The sequence below is a fragment of the Sorex araneus genome, chromosome 5 (assembly GCF_027595985.1).
Source record: "Sorex araneus isolate mSorAra2 chromosome 5, mSorAra2.pri, whole genome shotgun sequence".
NCBI lineage: Eukaryota > Metazoa > Chordata > Mammalia > Eulipotyphla > Soricidae > Sorex > Sorex araneus.
In genome coordinates this window covers 13,579,857-13,600,133 of record NC_073306.1, presented here as the reverse complement: position 1 = coordinate 13,600,133, position 20,277 = coordinate 13,579,857, and the positions used below count along the sequence as shown (strand labels likewise).

The window sequence follows — 20,277 nt, the reverse complement described above, 5'->3', positions numbered from 1 at the left end:
CCCCAGGCCCGAAGGGGTGCGTTCCAGCCGACAGCGTCCTCGGTCAAGTGACTCGGCACTATCCCAACCCCAGCTTCCTGAGCACTTCCTGGACAGTCGCTACTGTCCCAACCCCAGCTTCCTGAGCGCCAGCCAACAAGGAGCAGGCTAACTGAGTATCTGCATGTGTAAGTGAGCACGCCTGTCAAGCCCACGTAACATTACCGCCTGGTGCCGCCAGCACATGAGCTCCTGGGTCAGAATCCACATCTACACTGGCGCTGGGTGAGAAGGGGAGAGAGAGCAGTGGAGAGTAACGGGCGTGCCAGGGGTGGGTGAGGCTGCGTCCCCAGACGTCCCCATGCAGGAAGGAAACAGGGGCTGAGCAGCTGGCGTGGGTCCAGGTGCAGCGAAGGGGCAGGGGAAACTGGCTGATGAAGCCCGTGGCGAGGACAGCGGCAGGCAGATGTGCTGGTGAGTCTGCCACAGAGTCCTTGACTTGGTGGCCTGCTGAGGCAGGGCTGGGGTGACAAACGAATCCACAGAGCCCCTTTCTGGGACAGTGGGAAAGGAGATGGAACCCAGGCGTGCCAGGTCTAACTCGGAGACCCCCCTGGGCTCGTGGGCTAAGCCCAAGGGAGTGGTCACGGGGCTTGCTCAGGCCAGCTGGCGGCCCATGGGAGCTAACAGGGTGCTGGAAGTCTGAGGTTTAGTGGACAATGGAACAAGAGACGACGGGGAGTGGGGTGCAGGGGCAGGCTTGAGCAGAGGGGGACAAGTACAGTGACTGGTCATGGCTTTTAGTGGCAAAAGAGCAGGAGAAAGAGAAAGGGCGTGGGACGCAGCAGAACACCGTATGATCGAGTCAGTGGAGCCCTCACAGCGGGGAGAGAGATGATGAGAGCTGGGGCAGCAGAGGGCGGAAGGAGACGAATAGTTAAACAAGAGGCATGAAACCGAGATTCCGAAAAGCGCAAGATGTAGGACCAGGCGTGGGCTGGGGTGAAGGACACCATCACCGCAGACGAGGTTCGTGAATTTCCAGGCCAGTAAACTCAGAATAAATGCACAGCAGCTATAAATAAATTTCTGATGCGCTGAAAGTCAACTCTGAGACAAAATTATATACCATTATTATTAGGAATTATGAATAACTGATAGCCCAAGAATCCTGCAAGGAAAAAGAGAAGACAGAAGCCATTTAAATAAAATTTGATGAGGATAAGGCTGAGTTGTCATAAGATAAATTCTCGTTTTTCTCATCTTCTGATGGCTCTGAAGTCTACATATATGTCATTACCATCAAAAATACGTCTACATTTTTATGTGCTGTTTTATGAACTTCTTGGAAAAATGCAAATCATCATTCTAGTGTATGTAGACCTCCGTGCTAAATCTATCCTTGATATTATAATCAAACATATCGCATAAAGGAAAATTCTAGAATTAGGATGCTAAATGAGGCATAATATAAAACCTACAAAAACTGAGACATTTTAAGTGTGAAACCTTGAAGAAAATGGTATCAATAGCTCTTTAATGAAAAAACTTTTTATAATTCATACATCAGAGATATTCCATTGAAAACTATAGTACTTTACAGTACATACATAATACTAAGTACTACCTCTATTACAATGAAATAAGATGAAAAGCGAAGACAAGGATTTAAAAATTTGAATTCTTTTCTAAACACAGAAATATATGTGGGGGAGAAACAAACTTGTTCTTTGATAATAAAATTATGAATCACATAAATAAAACTTGTCATATTACTCAGGTTACTCTGTAAAATAAAAAAAAAAATAAAACTAGGAATGCCATAGCTCAATAAAAGCTTCTGGGCCAGAGAGAGAGCACAATGGGTAGGGCCCTCCCACCGCACCCGGCTGAACCAGGTCCCATCTCTGCACCCCAAGTGTCTGCCTGACCCCCCAGGCCACCTGAGCACAGGGCCAGAAGGAGGGCCAGAGCACTGCCAGGTGTGGCCCAGAAACAAACAGAAAGCTTCTGAAAAAGCAAAATATACTTAACTATTCATAGATATTTCTGATGTTTGTGAGCACCGCTGAAATATATCACCTAACAAACAAAAATCATCCACATCTTTAAAATAGAGTTCTAATAAGTTCAAGCTTATGTATCTGTGTGTATATATGTATGTATATACATATAAATATATATACATATATATATATAATATAATATAAGCACAGGCCCTAGAATATACTGACTATTTTTTCCACAGATCCTAATACACAGACTAAAATACCCAAAGGGCTGGCCATGACTCCGTAACAATGATCTCTTCTTTTTTTTTTTTTTTTGCTTTTTGGGTCATACCTGGCAATGCACAGGGGTTACTCCTCCTCTGCACTCAGGAATCACCCCTGGCGGTGCTCAGGGGACCATATTGGATGCTGGGAATCGAACCCGGGTCGGCTGCTTGCAAGGCAAACGCCTTACCCGCTGTGCTACCGCTCCAGCCCCAGATCTCTTCCTTCTTTCCAACAGGAAAAATACGTTTGAATTTGTTTGGTCAATGTCCGATGTGACAGGATTTCCTGGCCTACATCTTAGCCGACACCTTGGCCTACACTGTTCTTTTGCTCAGCTTTTCAAACATAGAGCTATTTTTGTTCTTCAGATATGGAAAAATAGTTACGATTTGGTCCTTGAGTATATTTGGGGGTTGACAAAGACATAGGCGCTACAGTCTACGGCTGGACAGTAATAGATGGGCTGGCCATTCCTTGCTGTCTGGGACAATACTAGGCATCGTTCGGGAAGACCTACTTTTTAAACTCTGAGGTAGCAGACACAGTTTTAATGTGACATGCTCCCGGAGTAACACACCTGGCCAATCCATGCTCCTATTGTTTCTCTGTGCCAAGGAGATAGCTCAATGGGCCAGGGTGTGCTTTGTTGTTGTTGTATTTGGGTCCCACCTAGCAATGCTCAGTTGCTACTCCTGGCTCTGCACTCAGGAGTTACTCCTGGCAGCGCTCAGGGCAGACCACATGGGATGCCAGGGATCAAACCCAGGTCATCTGAGTGCAAGACAAACACCCTACGTGCACAGAAGCACAGAAGCCCTACGTGCTGTACTACTCACTGCGCTCGCCCACGACAGTGCATGTTTGGATTGTGGGAGACCCGGTGTGATCCCCGGGAGCCTACGTTGGCCCATCAGAGAGTGAAACCTCAAAACAAATATGCAGGAAAAAAAAATCAACAGGGACCTGGCCCTTTAGCCCTGCAATCACACAGGTATCTTTTCATTCCACAGAAAATCAATCTCGCTGTTTTTCTACATGCAGAAGCATCAGACAGACAAGAGTTATACGTGACCAGCTGCCCTGGCAGGTTTCAGGATTTGGGAGGTGTTTCTGAGCAGAGCTCCAAAGACATATTAATAGAAATGTGAAACAGTGTTTCTACCAAGACAGTGAAAAGGTACAATATCATATTAATAAGTCAAATACTTTGTGAGATTAAAAATAAAATTAAAGCTGGACCTTCCCTCTATGGTTGAGAGCCGCACTTCTGCGGGGAGGGTCTTGCTTACCTTGCTGCCGATGATTGAGCGGACCTCATCGTCGGGGGACGTGGGAGTCCCGGAAATGTCAGGGTTGCTGTTACTGAGGCTCCGGGAACGGCTGAGGTTAAGGCTGGCAGGTCGCACAGCAGATCTGGCCATTGTGGCATAATGCACGGACCCGCCCAGGCCCCCGGGCCCTGAAGCCGAAAATAAGATGGAATCAGACAGACTCGGCCACCGACCCGCCAAAGGCTCGGCCACTTTCTTAGTATTCCAAAGATCATGAATTGTTTTTACTTTAAAGTGAAAGATAGTATGATTAAGGGAAACATTCAAGTACTAATGACAGAAGTTGCTATCTTTCATAAGAGTTGACAAAGTGTATGAATCTCCAATAACATGATGTTCTCGTGAATGTTTCTAAGATTGTATGTTCACTGTATCACTGTCATCCTGTTGTTGGTCGATTTACTCAAGCGGGAACCAGTAACGTCTCCATTCGTCCCAGTCCTGAGATTTTTTAGCAGCCTCTCCTTACTCGTCTTTCCCAACGATTGGAGGCTCTTTCAGGGTCAAGGGAATGAAACCTGTTATTGCTACTATAAATACAAAATAGAAAGCACACATTTCACTTCTGCTGCCCACATGTTCCTGCTGATATCTGCTCCTCTGTCCTGTCCTCCTGCACAGCACTTTGAGGGTCACTAGAGAGAAAGCCAATTTACTACTCACATGTCTTAAATGAGCCTTTTGTCTTCATGAATGATAATCTAAACTACAGACAAAATGGCATCTTTATAATAAACATTCAAGAAACAAAGGATAATTCTCCTAAAAGAACAGATTTTATAAAAAGGCAAAATGCCTTCTTTACATACATAGTAACCCAAAAGACTATGGATTAGTTGGCAGAGGAGTTATTTACCAATATGGCACTTTGAAAGAAGTTTTCTTGGGGGCACCATACCCTGTCGTGTTAGGGCTGACTTTTGGATCTGTGTTCGGGGATCACTCCTGGCAGTGCTTGAGGGACCATATGCCAAGGATCAAACTGGTGTCAGCTGCATGCAAGTAAACACCTGAACCCCTGTACTGTCTCTTTTAAAAATTGGGAGGGGGGAGAGTTAAAATCAGTAAAATTACAGATTTATTGCTGGACCTTTGGTTAAAAGATAATGTTGGGTTTGATTATAGCGAAAAAGGCACTTCTTTGCCTTTTAATCTAATCACTAACTGAACTACTGAGGATTTATTCAAACTCTGGCATCCCCTTGCCCTCCCAGCACTGCCAACCAAGGTTACACAAAGAGCAAGTAATGACTCTGGATTCTAATTTCCCGAATTCTATTAATACTTTCTGAACATGATGAGCTCAGAGTTGTATCCTAGAGAATAGTCTCAATTACTGTCGCTTTCACAAGGTTATCAAGGAACAGCTGAGCCATCACAATCCTTCATTAATGTCACCATCACTCTGAATGACCGACAGAACATCCTAGTTCTCTTTTTGTTATTGACGGTGGTGTCAGGAACTGAACTCAGGACAGACACGCAGGGCAAGTGCTCTACCACTGAGCCACATCTCCAGCTTTATATTTTAGAGTTTGGGGGGTCACACCTCGAAGTGTGCAGGGGCTAGTCTATTTCCACCACTGGGGATGGTACGTGGTGCCAGGGATTAAGTCAGGTTGGCACATGCGACGCCAGGGCCTTCTTAAAAGCCTACGCCATCTCTGCAGCCCACCTTCTCTTGATCTTAGAAAGGAATAACAGAACGCTTCCGGAGACCTAACTTTCAAGTTCATTTCCAAGAATGAATGCACCCAGGATCTAAGTGAGATGAGAGAACGCGATGCACACAGGAGGGCTCCACAACCCAGGCCTGCAACTGAACGGACACACCGCAACGGGCCCCCAGGGTGCTCGCCTCCCTGGCCCGAGGGCATGACCTGTGCGAGACAGGACTGATACCTGGTGACGGAGAGTTCGGGTAAGTGTTGGGCAGGCGGAACACGTAGTAGATGTACGAGGCGAGGAGGCTGTTCCGGCCGTGCTGGTCTTGGCTGCCGTCCAGGTTCTTGTGAAGTCGATTGATAATCGATGCCATGGCTTCAAAGGAGGCTTGACCTAGGTTCACTTTGAAAGCGGAGGACATGCTGGCATGAATTCCCAGACAGTTAAGCTCCGAAACAAACCCCCTTACGTGCGTTACGTATCTAACAGGTATCAGTTAGGCAAAGCGCATGAGGATGTCTGATGCTGAGTTTCCTATTTTAGGAGCGCTGAGTCAAAACGGCTTTCATATAAAAATGACGAAAGTCGATTTAATGTGAAAATGGTAAAGGTTTGGTAGTCAAAAAAGAAAACACCAGCCAACCATTAATTGTAACGACTGTCAGATATAAAGCTGCAGATTAAAAGGGGGGGAAAAAAAGAAACTGATTTGTTGCATTACCTCTGACAAGTAACTACTCATTTTTTTGGTTTTTTTTTTTGGCTTTTTGGGTCACACCCGGCAATGCACAGGGGTTACTCCTGGCTCTGCACTCAGGAATTACCCCTGGCGGTGCTCAGGGGACCATATGGGATGCTGGGAATAGAACCTGGGTCGGCTGCATGCAAGGCAAATGCCCTCCCCGCTGTGCTATCGCTCCAGTCCCTGTAACTACTCATTTTTAAAGATGACTTTTGAAACCTAAGTAGCATGTCTCATGTCTCATAAACTCTTGACGTCTTTAAGACTTTCCTACGAATCATCAGAACCCATTTTCCTCTCCTTTCCGAGGGGAACGGGGCCTCCTCTCTGGACCAAGCTACCACGTTTCCTCTCCTCCAGGCTTGCTTCACTGAGGAATGCTCTGGAAGCCTTGAGCTGGTTTTAGTCTCTCCTCAAACCCATGCTCAGTGCAGGTAGCCATACCCGGAACTCTGCAATTCTCAGGCCTTCACTCACTGCTTTCTGCTCTAATGACATGCCTTTGAGGAGCAAAATAAGCTGTTCTAGCTCTTTCATCCTCGACTGTTGACTGCCTACTTCTCTGCATCCCCCAGCAGGCCTTTCCCCAGTGAGGCTGAGGCAACTGCTTGGCCTTGCATCCTCTGGCCTTGAGCATGACACTCATCAACTCCTTCACTAACGAAAGGGTGTGGGGAGTAAAGACCCCGCGTTGTTGAGAGGGTTTCATGCAGCAGCACGAATAAAGCCCAGAGCACAAGCCCCAGTGCATGGTGCTCTGCCCGGGTCCGTTACTACAATAATATTTCACTACACAATCCCCAACAATAAACAGCATTCACTTTTTTTTTAAAACTGTCTCCAATGTGCTCTCTTCAGTACTTTGTGACCCGCCCCGTCTCCTCTAGCCCCCATCCCTTCTGACCCCCATCTCACTGGCTTCCTGTTGCTGAGGCCCCACAAGATCCTGTCTCCCTGCTTGTCGACTCTCCACTCTCAGCCCTTCTCCACCCAACGATCATTGCTGCAAAAACCAGACGAGTCACGTGACTTTGCTAACTGCCAAGACCCTTCAAGCATGACTGACCCCCACCAGAGAACAGTCCCCGGATATCACGAGGGCCCTGCGTCAGCCCCTCACACCATCTCTGCCCACCAGCCCTCTAAGTTCTGAGAATCCCCAGGACCCCGAAGGCTGGCGCTGGCCTGCTGTTCCATCCCTCAGGACCCGAGGCTCCCTCTCACCTTCAAATGCTCAGCCCAGGCCGTCCCTCCACTGAAACCCCTCCTCCCTCAATCGGATCCCTACAAGGCTCAGTGATGTTCTTCTCTGTGTCACCACTGAACACAAAATTGGGAGTCTCAGGACTCTCAGGTGGTACTCAGGAGGTCCAGGGCCACTACCCATGACTCTCACCAACTGAGCCAGTGGTTCAATGAGAGGGTCCTCGGGTGAGGTGTGGCGCAGGCCCTGCAGTGTCAGGCCATCAGCCAGACCACCGTGAGCACGGAGCCAGGAGTAAGCCCTGAGCACCTCTGGGTGTGGCCTCCAAACCAAAACAAATAGCCCAGAAATAGCTATCTCTTTCTGGCATTAGAAAGACGCCAAGAGGGGCTGGAGCAATAGCACAGCGGGTAGGGCATTTGCCTTGCACGCGGCCAACCTGGGTTCGATTCCCAGCATCCCATGGGGTCCCCTGAGCACCGCAGGAGTAATTCCTGAGTGCAGAGCCAGGAGTAACCCCCATGCATTGCTGGGTGTGACCTAAAAAGCAAAAATAAATAAATAAATAAATAAACAAGCTAAGAATCCACCAAAAAAAAAAAAAAGGCGGAAAATAGAAACAAAACGCACAGAAAATATGGTTCTTATGGACTGTGCTTAAATTTCTACAAAGTCAGACCTTAAGAATACAAGTTCAGGGGCTGGAGTGATAGCACAGCAGGTAGGGCGTTTGCCTTGCATGCGGTCGACCCGGGTTCAAATCCCAACATCCCATATGGTCCCCAGAGCAAGGGGTGACTCCTGAGTGCATGAGCCAGGAGTGACCCCTGTGTATTGCTGGGTGTGACCCAAAAAGCAAAAAAAAAAAAAAGAATACAAGCTCATTACCAATTTGCCCAGCAATGACAGGAGGTCGGACGACTAAGAGTATCAGCTTATCAAGCAGAAGGTGAAGGAATCGAACCACCGGTTCCAGCTGGGACGAGCTCAGGGCGGAAATACTGCTCTTCAGCTCGTTCTCCAGGTTATTCTCCATGATGCGCATGTCTCCGATCCGGACCGGGAACATGTGTTCGTCCAGGGCATTGACCAGGGCAAAGAACTTGTCGAGATACGGGTCCTAGAACAGAGCCGGGAAGAAAGCGCAGGACAGTGATGAAACTCTGCCTCTCCCCGCCCCCGACCACGAACCTCGAACAGAACCTGATCCTAACTGACCACACCGCAAGGTCCCTGGGCAGACAGACCCCGCCGCTGGCCACACAACCAGTGACTCAACACATGGTATAAAATGGCCCCTCCGCATCCCAGCCATCACTCGAGAGATCAACGGACACTGAGTTGGGATTTCCTTTCTCTAGGGAAAGGCTGCCGTCCTGAAGCTCAGCCAGGGAGCCACGGAGTCAGGCGTGTCAGCAACCCACCCACGCACCTGCAGGATTTATTCACCCCCCCCCCCCCCGCCCCGATCTTTGCCACATTCTGCAACCCTGACGCTGGAATAGCTGCACATCGCCTCTGCTGGCTGACAGGGCGTGTGGGAAGTGGTGTGCCTGGTCTGCGGCCGGGGAACGGACTTCCTCCTCCCAGGGGTCCGGTGTGGTCAGCGGGCGTGAAGGCTGTGGGTCTGAGGGGAGGGCAGGCGCAGCGGCAGCCACCGCGGTCCCCAGCAGCCCCCTCTCAGCCCCTCCGAGGCCAGAGCACGGTGGCCCCGGGGCCCCACAGAAGTGGCAGCGCCCACACTGCAGCCTCAGCTCAGCCTTCGGAATCGGCCCCGTCGACCTTGTCCCTTTCTCGGAGTCTCCGGCTCACGCCACGCAGGAGGAGACGGGTCACTGGCAGAGGGCCCAGGAGCCCTTGATTGCTGGTCCCCGGCTGGTCCCTGACCGGTTCCCTCTCCTGCCTCAAGCTCTCCCTCCAGTCACGCGAACAGTCCGGGGCGAGGGCTCGCCCTGCAGCTCTGAGAGTCAGGGGAGAGAGCGGGACTGAGGACCCCAAAGGGCCTTTTCCCCTGAGACCCCTGAGACCCCGGAACCTAGGAGAGGCCAGGGGAGGTGGGGGATGAGCTTCTCGGCTCAGGACCAGTCCCGCACAGGGCTTCATGCGGGCTTGGGGACTCGGACACGGTGTCTGCTTAGGAATTGGGCACGTAGGAATGCCCAATGGGGCATAAAAATAGACTCCAGAAGTCTTCCAGAGAGATAACAAGATCCTATCTAAATACTAGCCAATGTGTTCAATCCATTCAAGTGAATTCAATTATAAAAACTTTTTATTTTATTTTTTAAAAATAAACACTTACTTGTGTATGGATAGAAGAAACAGCAGCAACTTCCACATTAAAAACGCCTTTGTGATTATCTACCCATTTCATGCCAGGAAGCGGAACCTATAAAATACGAAGCGGAACGATCACGGACGCGTCAGCAGCTTACGAACTCTGAAAGCAAACACAAGCTCAGTGCGGAAAGAATACTGAAGGGAGGGGGAAATACTTTTTATGCATTGTGAATAAATTTACAAGTTACGGCTGGCTCTTAAAATTGATCTATCTTTCCTCCAAAAGGCGTAAAAGGCTTAGAGTGTGAAAAAGCAGCAAATATCAACTCCAGGTTTCATCATCCCGGAGACAAAGATCCCTTCCTGTCATTTCCAAACACTCCTCCACACACATATATTTTTATACACACCCTTTTTTTTCCCCCCGCCTGGAGGGGCAAGACACACCCACTGGGGCTCAGGGGCTATTCCTGGCTGTGTGCTTAGGGGTCACTGCGGCTATTTATACACATTCCGATGTGCTGAGAGTGAGGGAGTGAGTCTGGACAGATTCCTGCGTACGTAGTTCCTTGAGTGCTGTCCCTAAGGTCAGCAGGCGACATGGCAGAGGCTCCTGATTAGCTACTGAACCACCGAAGAAGGCGGTTCTGGTTCCCCTGATGCCGTGTGTCGTAGCTCTGGTCTGTCCCTGCAGGATCTCCCACAGAGCTCCTATTCCCTGACCCCGGGACCCCGGGACCCCGTGCTGGCCTGAGGCCGCAGCTCTGCACAATCCGCTCCTCACTGCTGGTGTCTCCTGACGCTCTCGGTCCTTCTCTTCCCTGCGCTCGCCGGCCACACCTCAACACGCACGGGGGATGACCACTGCTACTTCTCCTAGGAAATGTTTTCTCCTGCTGGCCCCAGCAACTCCCACCCTCTCTTTGCTGGGCATCGCCCCTAAGTGAGCAAGAAAATGACCGGCTGTACTTAATTAGATTTATTTATTATTATTATTTTTAAATCATCTGACTCTAGATTCTCCATTTTTCTTTTTTTTTAAAATTTTATTTATTTATTTTTGCTTTTTGGGTCACACCCGGCCATACACAGTGGTTACTCCTGGCTCTGCACTCAGGAATTACTCCTGACGGTGCTCAGGGGACCATATGGGATGCTGGGAATCGAACCCAGGTTGGCCGCGTGCAAGGCAAACGCCCTACCCGCTGTGCTATTGCTCCAGCCCCTGTACTTAATTTGATTTAGATGATCTGGTGCCTCCTCTGGGACCTCTCCCCTTTCACCCTTTTGTGTGTTGGTTTTGAGTCCCACCCAGCAGTGCTCAGGTCTGACTCCTGGCTCTGTGCTCAGAGGTCACTCCTGCTGGGGCTGGGAGGATCAAATGGGATGGTCCCGTGCAAGGCAAGGGCCTTCTCTGCTGCACTATCGCTCCAGCCCTCCCCTCCCACCTTCAGAAGAACAATCAATTTATTCTGAAACCTGTTTCTCACATGATAAACTCTTCAATCTCTTCCTGCCAATCAATCTAGATTTCAGTGGCCCTGGAATGGCTCACGATCGTCTGTTTCCTTTATTTTAAATGCATGCTGCCTTAATGGAGCTTAAAATCTTCACAAGTGAAGAAGCCTATTGTTTTAAGGATTAAAAACTGGGTTCTGATGTAAATCGCTAGGAATGTTAATGAAAATATTATCCTAAAATTGTTTTCATTCCATTGGTTATGTAATTAGACTGACTGACTTGCTTTCGTTACATGGTAGGCTTTGGGTTGGGGGTTCTTGCTGTTTTTGTTTTGTTTGGGGGCCACGTCTGCTGGAGCTCAGGGCTTACTCCTGGCTCTGTGCTCAAGGATCACTCCTGGCAGGGCTCGGGGGACTCTCTGGATGCCGGGATCTACCCCAGGTAGACTGTATACAACGACAGTGCCTGGACTACCCTCTGCTATCTCCTACCCAGTTCCTAACTCTGCAACACAAGATGTGCTTTCAGAGAAGAGGAAGGAGAGACAGAAGGAGAGGGGAGGGAGAGAGGGAGGGCGAGAGAGAGACAGAGAGAGACAGAGACAGAGACAGAAAGACAGAGACAGAGAGGGAGGGAAGAGGAGAGACCCATGGAGAATGAGACCCACATCTCCCACAAGTCCTTAAAGGTCGGAGCCAGGGAGAGCGCCCCGAGGGCTAGGGGACATGCCTTGCCCACGCCACAGTGCTGAGCTTAAGTCCTGGCACTACACAGCCCCCCATCCCCAGCCGCCCCCCACAGAGCAGCACCATAGGGAGGGCTGAGCATTCAACTCAGGTCCAAGGGCCTGTGTCACTGGAAGTGACTGCAAGAAACCTGGGGTGACCCCGCACCCCCCCCCCCACGAAAAGATCTTAAAAGTTTGATTTGAGAATCAGCAGCATCAGTGAAATCAAGGTATTTGTAAGAAATGGAATCAGGCCAAATTCCAACCCAGATCCACCACGGCAGAAACTCCAAGACTTAGGTTCAGAACTGGGGTCTCCGAAAGTAGAGAGAGTATGGGTGTCTGCCATGGAGGCGGGGGGAGGGGTGGGATACTGGGGACACTGGTGGTGGAGAATGCGCACTGGTGGAGGGATGGGTGTTCGACCACTGTATGACTGAAACTCAAACATGAAAGCTTTGTAACTGTAGCTCATGGTGATTCAATAAAAGTAAAAAAAAAAAGAGAACTGTGGTTCCGGGGCCAGGCAGACAGTAGAGCAAGGTAAGGGGCTCGCATCTGCCTTGTGTGCTGACCGACCCAGGTTCGATCCTTGCCATGAAATACGGTCCCCTGAGCACAGAGGCAGGAGTAAGCCCTGAGCACCACCGAGGAAGGCCCCCAAACAGAAACCAACCGGAAAAAACATGGGTTCTGATAAACGCTCCAGAGATTCTGAAACCATCGAAGGGAAGAGCTTACGCCCGGAAACACTGGAGCGAGCAGTGTGGCAGCGGGAAGAGCCCACAGCAGCAAGCAGGGGCGCGCCCCTCACAGCACCGAGAGCCCCTCTGAGCTGCACCCGACACTACTCTACTCTAGCAGTGACCCGCTAACCCTGTATTTATACGGGCAGTAACGCTCATCCTCTATTCACAACTGAGCAAATCCAGGCCAAGTCCTCCTGGTCAGCCCGGCTGCTCTGACAAAAGGCCCCCTTGAGGTGGCTCAATAACAGCCTTTTGTTTCATAAACCCAGGGTCAAGGCACTTCACGGAATCCGGACAGTGAGACTCTGCCCGTTTACAGAGCCCTGGGATCCCGGGGGAGCAGACCGCTCCCTGGGGCCAGCTGACCTCACTACCCCCCAGACACTCCCCTCCAAACGAGCAGGCGGAGGGGTAAGGCCTCAGTCTGAGGAACTGAGGGTGGGGAGGAGGTTTACTCGGTTCTAGTCGAGAGAGTGACAAATTCACCCCAGGCACACAGGGAAGACCGGAGCGGCCGGGAGGAAGACTCCCTCTGCGAACACAGCCTTCACGACCCCAGAGCCCTTCAGGAACTCACCGGGCTCACCAAGCATTTCCCATGCTCTTCCTGACATGCGCTTTACACGCTAAGTCTGGCTGTCAAGACAGGGTTTGTGTTTGTTTTTATTATAAATGTCCTACTGGGGATCCAAGAGACATAGTACTTGGTAGAGTGCTTGTTTTTTTCCTTTTTTTAAAAAAAAATTGAATCACTGTGGGGCTGGAGCAATAGCACAGTGGTAGGGCGTTTGCTTTGCACACGCTGACCCAGGTTCGATTCCTCCGTCCCTCTTGGAGAGCCTGGCAAGCTACCGAGAGTATCCCGCCCGCATGGCAGAGCCTGGCAAGCTCCCCGTGGCATATTCGATATGCCAAAAACAGTAACAAGTCTCACAATGGAGACGTTACTGGTGCCCGCTTGAGCAAATCGATGAGCAATGGGATGACAGAGAGACAGAGAGAGAATCACTGTGAGCTGCAGTTACAAAGCTTTCATGATTGTGTTTCAGGCAACAATGATCGAACACCCATCGCTCCGCCAGTGCACGTTTTCCACCACCAATGTCCCCAGTATCCCTCCCCCACCCCTCCCCCTGCCTCTATGGTGGATAATTGCCCTCTTTCTCGCTCTCTCTACTTATGGGTATCATGGTTTGCAATACAGACTACAGATACGGAGAGGCGTCATGTTTGGTCCTTTATCTGTTTTCAGCACACAGCTGCCATCCAAGCGAGCGATCCCTCCAGCCATCGTTGACTTAGTGATCCCTTTAGAGTGCGTGTTTTGCATGCAGCTGACCCACGTTTGAGCCCTGGCATCCGGTATGGTCCCCAAAGCCCTGTCAAGCGTGATCCCTGAGCACAGAAACTGAAGTAAACCCTGAGCATCGCTGGGTGTGGCCCCAAAACCAAACAAATAAAATGTCTTACTGGAATATATTTAAAGCACCCTCATTTTTGTTAACTATCAACGAAGCACCACTTGCAACAATGCTTGTGGGGCTGTAATGGTTCCTGACGGCTTCACGGGCACCAGGCCAGGGGCTGGGGGCGGGGCGGGGGCGCTTGGTAGGGGAAGGTGTGCCGGGGCTGGGGCAGGTGTAGGCCACACCAGGGATCGAACTCGGGGCCTCACACACGCAAGGCCTGTCGTGTTCCAAACCTTTGAACCACTCTCCTGGCCCAACAATGCTTTCTTTTAATTTTTTTTTTCCTCTCAAGAAAAAACAGGGCTGGAGCGATAGCACAGCGGGTAGGGTGTTTGCCTTGCACGCGGCCGACCTGGGTTCGATCCCCAGCATCCCGTATGGTCCCCTGAGCACTGCCAGGAGTGATTCCTGAGTGCAGAGCCAGGAGTAACCCCTGTGCATCGCCGGGTGTGACCCAAAAGCCAAGAAAGAAAGAAAGAAAGAAAGAAAGAAAGAAAGAAAGAAAGAAAGAAAGAAAGAAAGAAAGAAAGAAAGAAAGAAAGAAAGAAAGAAAGAAAGAAAGAAAGAAAGAAAGAAAGAAAGAAAGAAAGAAAGAAAGAAAGAAAGAAAGAAAGAAAGAAAGAAAGAAAGAAAGAAAGAAAGAAAGTTTTATTTAGAAAATCTCAGAATATCATGCTCACGAGAGAAGTCGGCTTCCCCAAAGGGGAGAGCTCTGTACCAGGGCGTTCCTCAGGTCACAAAGTGGTCCAGAGGACGGGAGGGAGAGTGCAGAGGTTAAGCCGCCTGCCCTGCTCAGTCCCAGCGCCCCATGTGGTCCCCCCAACCCCAGCACAACCAGGAATGCTCCCCAAGTTCAGAGTCGGGAGGAAGCCCTGGGCGTGGCTAGTAAACCACTGGGTGTGGCCCCAGAACCAAACAAATAAATTAAAAACAAAAAACAAAAAACGGAGGAGCAGAGACACGGATCTAGGATTCTAGCTCTAGCAGCCTGACTTCCTGGGAGTCGGACCCCGCCCCTGGGAGCGCCTTTTCCCAGGCCCCCGGACCCCCAAAGAGCTGGGACAGCGGGGGCTGCACACGGGGGCTGAGGGGAGCAGAGGAAGACCTCGAGCACGGGGTTACACAAAGCCAAGCCAAGCGTCCCGTCCTGCTCACCCGGCGTGAAGGCGGAAGTGAGTCAAAGGTCATCAAGGAAGTTTGCTGGGTAGGGTCTGAGCATACCTGGAGGACAAGTGTCACCGCTCGAGGGAGCACAGACCCAGGCCTGGCGCTGAGTCCGAGAGTGCTGGTCTCAGTCAGGATGCAAAGCCACACCAGCAAAGACCCCTGAAGCCGAGCGCCGTGTCACACTGAACTCGGAACGATCAACACGTTATAGCAACATCACGGCGCAGGAGCGAGGAGAAAGCGGCCAACAGCCCTTTGGAAAACTCGCTTGCGTTTGTGAACCAATGAAGAACAAAAAAATGCACCATTCTCTTTTCCTTCAAAATATCTCCTTCTGAGCTAATAATTTTGCTCCAACAGGCAAAATTGTTAGCTCAATTGCTCTCAGGAGTCACAGCACAGCGGGTAGGGCGTTCACCTTGCATGCGGTCAACCTGGGTTCGATTCCTCCGTCCCTCTCGGAGAGCCCAGCAAGCTACCGAGAGTATCCCGCCCGCACAGCAGACCCTGGCAAGCTCCCCGGGTGTATTCGATATGTCAAAAACAGTAACAACAAGTCTCACAATGGAGACATTACTGGTGCCCGCTCGAGCAAATCGATGACAATGACAGTGACAGTGACAGTGAGCTGACAATGCTGCTTAACAAGGCTCATTGAACCTACAGAAAAAGACCTGATCCCTAAGAAAATGATGGCTGGAGGAATCAGTCGGGATGGGAGATGTGTGCTGAAAGTAGCTAAAGGGCCAAACACAACAACCTCTCAGTTTCTGTACTGCAGACCATAATGCCCCAAATAGAGGGAGAGTATGGGGAAAACTGCCATGGAGGCAGGGAGAGGGTGGGAAAAGGGGGAGATTGGTGGTGGGGAATGTGCATCGGTGGAGGGATGGGTGTTTGATCATTGTGTGATTGTAACCCAAACATGAAAGCTTGTAACTGTATCTCACTGTGATTCAATTAAAAAAAAAAAAAGAAAAAGAAAAAGACGTGATCCTAGAAGGCAACCTTTGGGGGTGCGGGAGTCCTGTTTCTGTCCCGGTGTATTGAGATTTTTTTGTTTGTTTGTTTTTGCTTTTTGGGTCACACTCGGCGATGCACAGGGGTTACTCCTGGCTCTGCACTCAGGAATTATTTCTGGCGGTGCTCGGGGAACCATATGGGATGCTGGGAATTGAACCCAGGTCTGTCAAGTGCAAGGCAAACATCCTACCCGCTGTGCTATCGCTCCAGCCCCAGTACTGATATTTTTTTCAAAAAAAATTTTTTTAAGTCATTGTCATTAACAACATTGTGACAATCTCTTGCACTGCATGGCTCTAGATACTTAAGTTTTGGGTGTATAATCAACTAAAAAAAAAAGGAATCTAAAAAATTTTTAATCTTTTTTTAAATGTATCTTATTTATTGAGCTACCATGATTTATAGTACTGTTAATGGTAATGATACTTTTTCCAAGCATACATTGTTCTAACACCACAACCATCACCTGGGTGCAAAAATCACTTAAAATCTAATCTTTCCTTTAACTTTAAAGTAGAATGCTGCCTGCAACAGAGCAGGAATGCTTACTTAAAGAAGATTCACATGCAACAAATGGAAAATCTCCCAATTTATCTTTTCTTCAAGAAGTTACTTCATATGTTTCGGTGACAAAATGTACACACCTAAGTTTCTAGCATTCTATAATCTAAATTACAGGAGAAAATAATGCTATTGCTTATATGTACACCTAAAGAAGGAAGAAAAGAAGCGACGCCTTGTGTGAGACAAACGACGCCGGAATACGAGACCGTCTGACCGACCTAGAGCCTCGGTGTAGAGATACTGACCTCGGGGGACAGGACCGAGTAAGCCTGAGGCGGCTTCTCCAGGGAAACGGGCAGGCAGAACTGGCCCGTCTTCAATCTTCCATTCTGAAGCATTGGGATCCACTTTTAAATGAAAAGGAAACAGCATTAGGCTACGTGTCTGTGACCAAAGGAATTTCGGTGGAAAATACACTGAAGAACTGGACGTGAGTCCAATCGTTCGGGCCCCACTGACCATCCAGGAGCTTTGATTACGTCAGATAATGCGCCTTCCTGACTCCCACAGAGCTGGGGGAACTAGCTAACTCCGTGGCAAAGTCTTGCCTTACACGTATGTCTCGGGCCCTGGGTTTGGTCCCCAGCATCTCCTTGCAAACACACAGAACGGGAAGCATGCTAACTCTAAAGAAGTGTTCTACAGCAATATTCTATTAAGGAGGAGCTCCCCCAAATTTGGAGTTAGTGTTAAGGTGACCAGGCAGGGCCAGCGACTGAATTCTGGTTGTCCACATTCAGTCCTTTGGAACATCTCTCCGTCCTGCCTTTCACTTCTTACACGTATCCAAGTTCGTGTTCCCGGCTGGAAGTGCCAAGTGAATCCGATGTGGATTATACTCACAGCGAGCCCAGTGGCCTTGACCTAGGGTTGACCCTTGCAATGCAGTGCTAAGGAATTTCCAAAACCACTCGGCACTTTTAATTGCTTTCATCAAAGGCAATTTAAACAGGTGTGAATAGCAAGGGTCTCCTTCCAGTGTTACTTTCAAAAAGGCTCTCTTTTGAAGAATCCCCACATTTATTGTACTTACACTCTATTATTATTGGGTAACCCTACAAAAATCAGGACCAGTGTCCATACATGTTATTTAATTACGTTACTGAGTAACGCTAGGACATTTCCACCAAACCAATGTGTAGAATCATGGAAGGAAATACCCTAATAATCTACTGAACAGCAACTGTATTTCTAATCTTTATAATTCTTTTTAAGAGGAGCAAGCTAAGCATGAAGTTAGAAAAATATACTTACTGTATAACCAACTGGAGTTTCAAGAGGGGTATTTTGTTTTTGTTGACAACTAACATGATAGAAAGTAAAAAGCAAGTGATGGTGGTCAGTTAGAGTAGCAGGGAGTTTAACCTTGATTTCTTCATGAAAATCAGGAGACCTTCATACAACAAAAACAAAAGACAACACATCAATAAGGACAGTCAGTAACATGTTCAAAATAAAACATTAGCCATTTGCTTAATGAACTTTTAAGTTTGGGATTCATGCTTAATTTTTCTCTTACTCCAAAATACTTTTTTTTGTTTTTTTCTCCCCAAATTCAAAGTAACTAATTTTGTTTCTGAAATTTCTCATCCATTTTTATGGATGCGTTGAATAACCTTACTATTTGTGGATTTACTAGTAATCCCCACCTTGATGCTGAATCTTCATTACACTGAAAACTGTGTAGAAGACTAGAGTGAAGTTTCCTATATTTGTAAACCAATTCTGATGAATATTACATAGGAAAAAAAATCGAGCTGCTTTAATAAGTGTGTATTTTTAAACCATATCATAGAAAAATATTTTCCTCATATAGCCTTAAATAAGACTAACTAGCATTTTTCTTGTTTAAAAAAGGGGTAGGGGATATTTAGATAATTCAGTTATCAAGCTGAGCGACCCGCTGAATGTTTTGTATCAATTATTCCATTACTAGAGAAACAATGTTTGCAAACAAGGACTAGTCTATTTATTAGTAACTAAAAAAAAAAAGGGAGGGGGTCAGCGAGCACCCACCAAATGCCTCCGAGTTTAGAAACACTCCCTGCCTCTCTGCCAGTACAACAATATCATGCTCGAGCAAGTCAAGGGCACCCTCCGCTCAGTATTTCTCGACAATGGAAACCAGGAGCATTTTAACAGGGACACGCTGCTGCTACCGTGATACAGACATTGACAAAAATCGGACCCTGGCATCTGACCCTTCCGTTTTCACCATCGCTCGGCGTTCTAGTCAATGACAACGCACACACACTGCACGGTTCCATCTGCCTTGAAGGGCATGGCTGTTCCAGGCGTTCTCTTTGATGCTAACAGATCCTCCATTTCCAAGAAGCCTCAAAAAATGCTAGCAGCGTGGATGCGATCACAGAACTACTGAGGGGCATGAGGTGTTTGGAATCCCAAGAAAGAGAGACCGTGCCAGCCCCCTGAGAACCTGACGCCTCTGGTGAAGAAAAGATGTTAATGCATCTTTGCCAGTGACCTCATTCGTCAGCCCTGGACCTGAGAAGGCTGAACTTCCCACGGGCATGGTCGGCGTTGTTATTTTATGCCTTGCTAACGCTGTGCAGTAAAAATACAGATCTCCTTACAAATGGAGATACTTCTGAAAGCATCTTCGTGGGTAACGTCTTTCCACCTCCATGTGTTTGAGTTTGCCTTTTCCGTTGTGGAAAGGTTTTCGTGGAAAAATAAACATCTACAAATTAATCAGCCATCGACTATCTCTCACTGCCCACCTTTAGGCTAAGCCCTGTATGACTTCTTCTGCAGTGGTTTTAAAGATGAACATGAAAAAAAAAAACTACCCTCAAAAATACGTAATTAAAAATATGTAATTTTGTAGAAATAGAAATAAGACTCAAACGATAACTGCGCTATAGAGCACAGGGGTGGCAAGCTGTGACCTGCAGGCCAAAAGCAATGACCTAGTTCTGCAGAGTAAGAATGTTTTTGACTATTTTTTGTTTGTTTGTTTGTCCCTTTGTTTTGGGGGTCACATCCAGAAGTGCTCGGGTGACTTGTGGTGCTGGGCCTCGAACCCAGGACTCCCAATGCAAAGTCTGCACTATGGCCCATTGAGCCTTCTTCCCACCTGGTTTTCACACTTTCAAGTGGTTGGGGGAAGGAGGATAAAAGTAATAGCATTTCATTTAAAAATATTATGAAAAATTTCAAATTTCAATGCCCACAGTCAAAAATTTACTGGCAGTCTGACTCACCGTCTGAGGCTGCTTTGTGCCCTACCAGCACTGTGGGGGCAACCGAGGCCACATGAGGATCTAAAACGAGGAATTTTGGCCTTCCTCAAAAAAAAAAAAAAGTTGACCACCCCTTGCTATAGAGCATATAGGTGTAAGAGCTTCAGAAGGGAACTAGAGAAGGATTTCCTGTTGCAGGCCAGGGAACGTTGTACAGGAAAGGATCAATGATCTGGGGCTTCAGCCGCTGGGTAGGAGTGCGGCAAATAGAAGGGACTAGAATTGTAATTAAGAACAAGATCGGAGAAAGGCTCTGGCACAGGATGTGTTTGTTATGGGATGAGTTAGTAAGAAAACCGCCAGGAGGCAGATGCTGATTGGACATCAGAGGAAAGAAAGGAAAGATGCCTTAGATTTTGAGTCTGAGTTGCCTT

The 20,277-nt window shown here is 48.4% G+C and overlaps 1 protein-coding gene across 7 annotated transcripts in view; it reads right to left on the bottom strand.

The window, feature by feature from the left end:
- The window catches only part of DOCK7 (dedicator of cytokinesis 7), a 187,989-nt gene that overhangs the window by 65,286 nt on the left and 102,426 nt on the right, over nucleotides 1–20,277 (bottom strand). For 6 of the 7 annotated variants that reach the window (XM_055137873.1, XM_055137874.1, XM_055137875.1 and 3 more), the window contains exons 17-22: nucleotides 17,895–18,033; nucleotides 16,886–16,987; nucleotides 9,503–9,589; nucleotides 8,089–8,320; nucleotides 5,492–5,656; nucleotides 3,548–3,717 (exon numbers count right to left, since the gene is read on the bottom strand). In XM_055137873.1, coding sequence (XP_054993848.1) covers nucleotides 3,548–3,717; nucleotides 5,492–5,656; nucleotides 8,089–8,320; nucleotides 9,503–9,589; nucleotides 16,886–16,987; nucleotides 17,895–18,033 — 895 coding nt within the window. Of the gene's footprint in view, nucleotides 1–3,547; nucleotides 3,718–5,491; nucleotides 5,657–8,088; nucleotides 8,321–9,502; nucleotides 9,590–16,885; nucleotides 16,988–17,894; nucleotides 18,034–20,277 lie in introns of those variants that run through there. The other variant, XM_055137880.1, reaches the window with a different exon arrangement.